Raw genomic sequence first — 9,439 nt, forward strand, 5'->3', positions numbered from 1 at the left:
GCACCCGCGCCGGGAGCCCTGACTCTATGGCCCCGGGGAAGCGCGCCGGAGCCACCGCGCCGCCAGCCACCAGCCAGAACCCGAGCGCCAGCGGGAGGAAGAGGGGAGCCCCGGGCGCCGCCGGCCCCGGCCCAGGGGCGCGCCCGCCGCGGAAAATGGCAGGCAGGTAGAGGGCCCCCGCGGCGGGCAGGCCCCGCCGAGGACCGAGGAGCCCGGAGACGGGGAGGAGAGGAGCGGCCTGCCCGCCCCCTGCCGCAGCCCCACCAGGGCCCTCCCCCGGCGGCGCGCGCGCCCGCGCGCGCACACACCGGCACACCGTACCTCCTCTGCTGCTCAGCCTCGCCTGCCCCCCGCGAGCGTCGAACCCCCTGGGGCCGGATGCCATGGGTAACAACTTCTCCAGTATCCCCTCTCTGCCCCGAGGAAACCCGAGCCGGGCGCCGCGGGGCCACCCCCAAAACCTCAAAGGTAAGGCTCCGCCGCGGCCGGGCGCAGCTGGAGGACTGGGGCGCAGGCGGAGGGGCAGGGAGAGGTGGAGAGGTGCGGCTGGCGAGGCCGGTCAGGTGCCACCTGTTGTGCGTATTTGGAGATGGGAGATGCACCTCGGCCATGGAGGTGCGCTGGAGGTGGGGGGCTGCTGGTGATGACGGTGAAAATCAGGGAGGATGGTGTTACGTGGGGTCTACGCAGTTCTCCCAGCCAGCATCAGAAACGTCACTGGAGTCCCCTCAGGCCATGATGCTAGGCAAGCGTGCAGGGGTGAGGAAGGGCATTTGCCAGGTGGGTAGGGGAGTGTGGCAGGATGCTCAGGCCGGCCAGCTGTGCTTCCCAAGGGAAGCACCATTGTCTTCTTTTTCATCTGCCCATGACTGGAGAGGTGATGCTGGAAGCACTAGTTGCATTTCCGATTGGAGGGGCTTAAAAATCCAGGACAGATTAACAACAGCCTGGAAGAAGGGGCCAGAGCTGGTGGTCTCTGGAGTCCTCTGCAGCTGCTGACTTTTTGTATCCACTGAATCAAGTTGGTTTCTGTTTCCCCAAAGGCTAGATGTTCAGTTGGAACTCTAGAAAGGAGGGGCTGGGAGCCTTGAGACAGAGTAACATTTACCGAGAAGATCTTTGCCCTCCAAGTCTCTCGACCCACCCAGCACCCTTAGGGAGGCCCCAAGCCCTGTTCTTGGCTTTAACTCTTCAGTGCTGTCTCTGACCTTTGGGAGACACACCTGGGTCCTCCCAGGCCCTCAGAGCCCACAGATCCCCTTCGGGAAGCTCCTTTTCTATCACCCTCAAAACCAGCCAGCACTGGCTGGGCATTCTGATGGCTAAGAGTCAGGAAGGGAAGCCCTTGGGCTTTCACAAAGAACAACCCACTTCTTGAGACCCACCCCCACTGACCCCCAGGTTATGAGAAGGATACCAGTAATGCCCTTTGACAAAGCATTGAAGTTTACAAAGAACTTTCACAAATACCTTTTCAAGTGGGCAAGGAAACCGCTCTGGGGAGTCCTCAGAGCTAATCATGCCCATGTTACAGTTGAGGAGAACCAATGCTTGTTTCACGTTCCCAAAGCCAGAGAAGCAGAACTAGGCTGCAGACCTGTATCTTCTGACTTGGAATTCTGTCCTCTCTTTTGCTGGACGGTTAACCTTCAGGAGTGGGGGAGAGGAGGAGAGATGGGACCGCCATCCTGCATTCTAACTCCACCCCTTTCAGAACTTCAGCTCTCACTTGGCTCAGGGAAATCAACGGGTTTGTTGTGTCTTTCTGGAAATTAATATGGCGGTACCTGTCAAGACCTTTTTTTTTTTTTTTTTTTTTGTGGTATGCGGGCCTCCCTCTGTTGTGGCCTCTCCCGTTGCGGAGCACAGGCTCCGGACGCGCAGGCTCAGCGGCCATGGCTCACGGACCCAGCTGCTCCGCGGCATGTGGGATCCTCCCAGACCGGGGCGCGAACCCGGTTCCCCTGCATCGGCAGGCGGACGCGCAACCACTGCGCCACCAGGGAAGCCCCAAGACCTTTTTAAAATATCATCTTCATTGACCTTGTGATTCCACCTGAAGAATTGATCCTAAGAAAATGGAAATGCAGGCAAACACTTATGTGCTAGGCCTAGGATGCTCATGGTAGTTGTTTATACTAGGAAAACAACCTAAATGCACTGAAATCGTGGTGGATCCTCTGGGTGGAGTATTATGCAATCTTTTTTTTTTTTTTTTTGTGGTATGCGGGCCTCCCTCTGTTGTGGCCTCACCCGTTGCGGAGCACAGGCTCTGGACGCGCAGGCCCAGCGGCCATGGCTCACGGGCCCAGCGGCACGCGGGATCCTCCCAGACCGGGGCGCGAACCCGGTTCCCCTGCATCGGCAGGCAGACGCGCAACCACTGCGCCACCAGGGAAGCCCCCTCTGCAATCTTTAAAATAGTATCTTTGAAGAATATTTGATCACTTGGGGAAGTGCTCACAGCAGCATAATGACAGTTGTAAAAAGCAGCATACAAAGTTGTGTAGACTGTAAGAGCCCAATTTTGTTAAAATGTTATGAATGCAAAAAAAAAAAAAAAATCAAACAGCCCTTGAAAGAAAGTTTCTCAAAGGTTAACAATTGTTTCCTCTGGGTAATGAGATCACAGAAGATTTTTTCTTTTCTTTTTTATATTCTGCTCTTTTCTAAAATTTCTACAATAAACAAGTATTATTTTTTATAAGCAGAAATCAGCTGTAAGTATTAGATGTATGAAGACTGTTTCTGAGCGTTGAAAACAGATTTCTAATGATGGAGGAACCCGTGGTTGTCATCCAGTTCAATGTCCTCCCTTACAAGGGAGAAGAATGAGGGAAGGGGAGAGTGAATTGACCAGTTACTCAATGGGTCAGTCAAGAGAAGGTGGCAAAGCCAGACTAAGTCCTTCAAGGGCAGGGGTTAGCTGGGGACCAGTGAGTTGACTTGGTGCTTGAACGCTCACCAGCTGCCCCGAGAAGGCTGTGCTCCATCCATGACCCTAGGGAAGCCCAGAGAAGGCCTCCATAATTGCACCCCTTTTAACCTAAAGCTTGGGATTGTGGGGATGTGAGGTCTCTGTGGCTGGGGTCTTTGGCCAGGGAGGGTGAGCAGGAGAGGGTCTGAGGCCCTCCCATGTCCCTGCTCCCACCCTAGCCTCCTCCTCTGCCTGAATCCCCACCTATCTGGCCTGGGAAAGCCCCTTTTTGCTGCCTCCCTGGTTTACAGAGATCAGTTCTTATTCAGTGGGAGTAAATGGTGGAGAAATTCTACCCCCACTGCCTATCTCCCTTCAGGCTCCACTTACCAGAATCCACTCTCCTCTGTCCCTAACCACATACCTGCGTGACCATGAGAATTTTGGTTCTGCTCCTTCCAAGCCTGAGATGAAGGATCAGAGCATGCCGGGAAGGCTGCCTATGGGTTCCTTCATCCAGGGTCCCCTGATCCTGCTTCTCAGCCTGACTTTTCCCCATCCTAACAGAGCCATCAATTTTATTCTGTGATTGTTTTTTTGTTTTTTTGTTTTGAGGTACCCGGGCCTCTCACTGTTGTGATCTCTCCCGTTGCGGAGCACAGGCTCCGGACGCGCAGGCTCAGAGGCCGTGGCTCACGGGCCCAGCTACTCCGCGCGCATGTGGGATCTTCCCGGACCTGGGCACGAACCCGCGTCCCCTGCATCGGCAGGCGGACTCGCAACCACTGCGCCACCAGGGAAGCCCCCTGTGATTGTTTTAATGTTCACTCCAAGTTCCTTTCTAACTGTATCAGCATTGACCTAGGAGTCTTCTCTGATACATCAGTGGTCATCCAGAATGCCATCCCCATTTTATTGGTATGACCTTGATACTGGCTGTGATTCTAAGACTGTCCACCCTGAGTTCTGCTGGGACAGCTTTGTACTCACCCAGAATTCAGCTCTGATTCTTATCAGTGTCCATCCAGAAATTTACTGGTGAGAGGCAGGGAACTCTCGATATTTTTTCTCCTTCCATAATTGCAATCTATTGATTTCTCACCATTTTAATTAAAACAACTGGAAAGGACCAGGCATAACAGGGACCCTGAGACTCATTAGAGATCTAAGATTGGTCTGGCTGTCAGGCTGACATGAAATGAGGCTCGTCCATCACCTGTCGGGTGGTAGACTTTGGTCTTCTTCCAGAAGACACACTGACCTCACTCCACTGCTGGTGATTCCCACTGGGGTCTGAACAGTGTTGGTCTAGGAGTGTCCACGGGAGAGGTCTAAGGTATAGCTCTGGGGTTAGGACCAACAGACAGTTATGAGGAGCTGCCATGTGCCTGGGTCAGAGGTGAGGGCTCGTGACATCCCTGTAGATTCACAGACTGAAGATCTACTTGATAAGGTAGGGCTGAGGGAAGGAATGGAATCAAATGCTTGGTTGGATTGTTGAAATCCCAGATGTGTGTGGGCAGAGGTCAGAAATGGGGGGTCAGGGAAGAATTTGAGCTGGACATGGAAGGAACTGTAGAAGTTGGATCGATGGCAAGGGGTGCAGCGGGAGTCCTAGGGTGTGGAGAGGAGGGTAGGGCAAGGGACATGCAGCAAAGGCTTGGAGGTGGGATGAGTGAGTGTGTGTATATATTCTCAGTCATGGGCACAGGGTGACTGGGGCAGGGGATTCATGTGTCATGGAGACAAATACAGAGAATGAAGACCTTCCTCCTTCCCCATCTCTTTCTGAGTGCCTGCCTGCTTGGTGCTAAGTGTTGGGGGAAAGGTAACTAGGATAGCCTATGGGGAGGACAACTCAGTCCCAGTGGTCACCCACAGATGGGGGTTGGATAGGCCACCTCCTATCATTGTTTTTTTTTATTGTGGTAAAATTCACATAACATAAAATTCACAATTTTAACGTTTTAAAGTGTACAATTAACTGGCATTTAGTACATTCACAATGTTGTGCAACCACCACCTGTGTCTAGTTCTGGAACATTTTCATCATCCCAAAAGGGAAGCCTGTACCCATTAAGCAGTCACTCCTTATTACTCCCTCCCCTGAATCCCTGGCAACCACTAATCTACTTTCTGCCTCTAGGCATTGGCCTATATTGGACATTTCATATAGATGGAATCATACTATATTTGTTCTTTTTTTTTTTTATTTGTTCTTTTGAGTCTTATTTCTTTCACTTAGCATAATGTTTTCAAGGCTCATCCGTGTTGTAACATGTATCTTTTTTCCTTTCTGTGGCTGAATAATGTTCCATTATATAGATATGCCATATTTTGTTGATCCACTTGCCAGTTGATGGATATTTTTGATGGATATTTGGATTGTTCCACCTTTTGGTTATTGGGACTTTTGTGCTGTGAAGATCTGTGTATAAGTTTTTGTTTGAACACCTGTTTTCAGTTCTTTGGGGTATATACCAAGGAGTGAACCTTCCATCTTTTCAAAGCTGGTGCTTTTGAATTGGACATTTCACAAAGCCACTGGTTGTGACAGATGTAGGGAGGTTGTCTCCGTCCAGCTTTGATTGGGTGTGACACCAGCCAGACACCTGTTGTCTTCAGAGTCTCTTTTCCATGGTGGCTGAGGCTCCCAGCAGGCAGATGGAGGAGCTTCTAAGGTTGGCCAAGGAGCTTTGATTCTTTGAGGTGGACCGGAGTGAGCTACAGGAACTTTCTGCAGACCCTGAATCTCCTCACTGCTCTCTGAGGCCAGGGGTGGGGGATGCATTCTCCTAGGACAAGGGCCTAGCCATTTTCCAGCCTTCACAACCTTGCTGCTACTTTGCTGATCTGGGTCCTCCTCCCAGATCTTGCAGTAGCTGGCCTCTTTGCCTCCCATTCCTCCCTTGATGCCAGAGGGATCCTCCTAAAGTATGCCTTTCATCTCGCCCGTCCCCTATCAACAGTCTTCAGTGTCCTGACCCAGCCTGCCATAATCGGAAATTCAAGGCCTCCATTCTTTGGCCAACCCACAGATATTCCCACAGCCCTTGTCTGGGCTCCTCCCTTGGTTGTCATGACCCTTGCAGGTTAGGTGAGCTCATCCATCTCTCTGCTCCCAGCAATGCAGCAGATAGACCTGGCACGGTGAAGGGGTGGGGGCTGGTGGCCTCCTCTGCGCCCCCCAAGACTTCAGAGAAGCTGGGCTGAGACAGCCCCCATGTTGAATCTGGAGCATCTGTCCTGCACACCCTGTTGGGTTTTCATTCATTCTGACCTTTGAACCCTATATTGTTAAAAAATATAATATTTATAACAGTCACCATGTGTTGGGTGGTTACTGTGTGCCAAGTACTTCCATGTAGATTATTTCTATTAATATCCTACTGACAACCTACTGAGGGGGAGGTATCATTGTCACCATTTTATATATGGGGAAAGAAAGGCTCAGAGAGGTTAAGTGACTAATCCCAGACCACACAGTTAGTAACTGATGGAGCTGGGATTCAAACCCAGGTCTCTCTGACTTTAGAGTTCACTCTTGTGACCACTATATATCTTGCCCTTATAGAATTCACTGTTGGTGGGCTCTGTCTTCCATTGTAGGAAAGGAACTGGGGAGCAATCTCCTGGCCTCTGGACAGGGCCCCAAAGGAGGGAAAGGGAGTACCATGGGGTTCTTGATGCTCCTTCCCAACCCCTGCCCCTTCCACCTCCTCTGTAGGGTTTTTAGCCATGTAGACCCATCAGCCAGTCATCAGACACTTTCAAGGGAACTTTCTGTCCCTTTGGGCCAGTGTTTCTCACAGTGAGGTTTTTCTACTGTCTGCATCAGCATTAGCATCAGCTTGAAAGCACATCTAACATGCAGGTTCCCAGCCCCCAGGCCAGAGTGTTCTACTGTCTCAGAACACCTTGGGGGTGGGGCTCCCAAACCTGCATGTTTAACAAGAGCCCCAGCTCATTTTCATATACCTCAAAGTCTGAGAATTATCAAGGCTGTGGGGCCTCAGAACAAACCCACTCTGGCACTCTTGGAGTGGTGAGATCAGGCTTCTCAGAGGAGGGGAGCCTGAAGTTGGATGGAGGTTTGGAATGGACCTTTTCAAGGGCATCTTGGTGAGGGCATGGCAGCAGAGGCACGGAGGCAGGAAAATACAAGGTGTTGACAGAGATAGTGAACGGTCCCTCCCACCTGGGATATGAGAACCCCCCCAGTGGGGAGATGAACGGATCAATCTTTGAAGATAGACTGATGCCAGATCTTGCAAGGCCTTGGATTCCAGGATGAGTGTAGATTGATCCTGTGGGCAGTGGGAGCTATAGGTGGCTTCTGAGCAGAGAAGTGTAGTGATTTCCTTAAACAGCAGCATCAGCAGAGGAGGGGGGAGGAGGGAATGAAGCATCTGGAGCTGCTGGGAGGTTAATGGAGCTACAGGGCTTCTGTCCTAGGCCAAGCTGAAAGAGCTGGGTGGGACAGCCAAGTTGACAACCTCATCTAGGCTTTCCCGTGGGTGAATCTGGAAACATTTCTGACCAATGGCTATGGTCAGCAGGGCTATTGCACATCAGGGAAAAAAAAAAAAGGATTTTTAAGAAGTACAAGTCCTGATGCTGGGCACTATGCTAGGTTCATTCACACAGATTAATTCATTTAATCTCTCAATAAATGTGAAGTAAGTATTATTATTCCCATTTTATCGGTGCAAAAACTGAGACTCATGTATATTAAGAATGCTGTCCAGAAACAATAAACTAGGAAATGGCAGAGCTGAGATTTCTATCTAGGACACCAAAGCCCCTGAGGGAGAAAATTGGCCTTGGGGGGGAATTTCTGCATATTGGGGCTTTCTTTTCCCTGACCCTCTGAGATGGCATGTGCCCACTTCCGAGATGGCGTGTGCCCACTTCCAAGATGTGCACATTGAGGCCCAGGCATTGGCTCTAAATCACAGAGCGCAAGATGGTGACAGTACGGGCAAGGGCAGTAACAAAAGGAGGAAAAGGCAGGAGGAAGGAGGACGGGAGTGGGGCACTGCCCAGGGGATGCCAGGGACACCTCCATCTGGGTATGCCAGCTGCCTGGGCCTATTTCCTGTTGGTTTGTGACTCTCTCACTCCTGGTCCTGCACACCCAGGGGCTGGAGGCTGAGGGGCTGCTTCTCCCTGATCTTGTTGCTTTGGCAACCCTGGGCAGGATGCGAGTGGTCTCCTTGGTAACGCCTGCAGGGCTGGAGGAAAGTGGACTGCCTGCAGGGCTGGAGGGAATTGGACTGGTCAGCGGTCAGGCTGGGTGGCACAGGCAGAGCTAGGCCAGACCAGGCCACTGAGACTGCAGGCCTGTGGTGAAGGTCAGGCTTATGGAATAGACCAGGCAGCCTGTTGGCCATTCCCCAGCAAGCCAGAGTCCAGAGGCCCTGGGGGCCTGGGGGCCTGCCTGGTGAGACCAGAGGTACGAATGGGCCAGCCCAGGAAGTGGGAGGAGATGGGGGTGAGGGTGGGAAGGGGGGAGAATATAGCTTCTGGATGATAGATCCAGCTACAGGGTTTATGAAAAGATGTTTATCAGAGGTCATTACCCAGATCCTGCTGCTTTGGGAAATGAGCAGGTGCTGATGCCTGCAGGGGGCAGGGCAAAGAGAAAAGCAGGGCTAGAAGAAGAGGAAGAGTCACAGGCAGGCAGGTGGGAGTCTTTGGCTTTCTCTCTGCTCTAGCTGCAGCTCTGGAGTAGGCCGGGCTCTGCACTGGGCTCCGGAACTGAAGTTCTCCCAGGGTGAGAGTTGGGGTTCCAGGAATGCTGTGATGCGGAGGCTCATTCTGTTGTTTAACAAACATGCTAAGCATCAGTGATGAGCCAGCCGTTCTCCTAGGTGTGAGGATACGGTGGAACACAAAAAGATGAGGGCTCGCTGACATGGAGCTTTCCCTCCATGGAGCTGGGAACAAAAATGACAAATGAACAAATGAATCGGAGTATGATAATAATTACTAACATGTTATGTGCTAAATAGAGACTGTGCTAAGCTCTTTTCACCTATTATCTCATTTAAGCTTTAAAACAACCATGTGAAGTAGGTATGATTATTAGCCCCATTTATAAACTGAGGCTTAGCGAGGTTAAGTAACTTGCCCACAGTCACGTGGCTGGTATGAGTCAGAGCTGGGATTCTAGCCAAGATCTCTCTGACTTTGGCGCTACCACTAAAACCCACCCCCCAAACCAAAAAAACCCCTTTTCATTTAGAACAGTTTTAGATTTACAGAATTATTGCAAAATAGCAGAGAGTTTCCACATAGCCCATGCCCAGTTTCCTCCATTATTAACATCTTACATGTGTATGGGATATTTGTGACATTAACGTACCAATACTGATACGTGGTTATTAACTAATATCTATACTTTACTCCGATTTCCTCAGTTTTCCTTCGTGTTCTTTTTCTGTACTAGGATCCCATCCAGGATACCACAGTATATATATATATATATATATATATATTTTTTTTTTTTTTTTTTTTTTT

General features: G+C 50.9%; 1 protein-coding gene across 1 annotated transcript in view; it reads left to right on the forward strand.

The window, feature by feature from the left end:
• Positions 1 to 239: 239 nt before the first annotated feature.
• NEURL1 (neuralized E3 ubiquitin protein ligase 1) overlaps positions 240 to 9,439 on the forward strand; it is an 82,637-nt gene continuing 73,437 nt past the window's right edge. Inside the window, exon 1 of the mRNA XM_007130565.4 lies at positions 240 to 468. Within this exon, the coding sequence (XP_007130627.1) occupies positions 384 to 468 (85 nt within the window). The 5' untranslated portion in view covers positions 240 to 383. The remainder of the gene's footprint in view (positions 469 to 9,439) is intronic.

The sequence above is a fragment of the Physeter macrocephalus genome, chromosome 20, assembly GCF_002837175.3.
Source record: "Physeter macrocephalus isolate SW-GA chromosome 20, ASM283717v5, whole genome shotgun sequence".
Taxonomy (NCBI): domain Eukaryota; kingdom Metazoa; phylum Chordata; class Mammalia; order Artiodactyla; family Physeteridae; genus Physeter; species Physeter macrocephalus.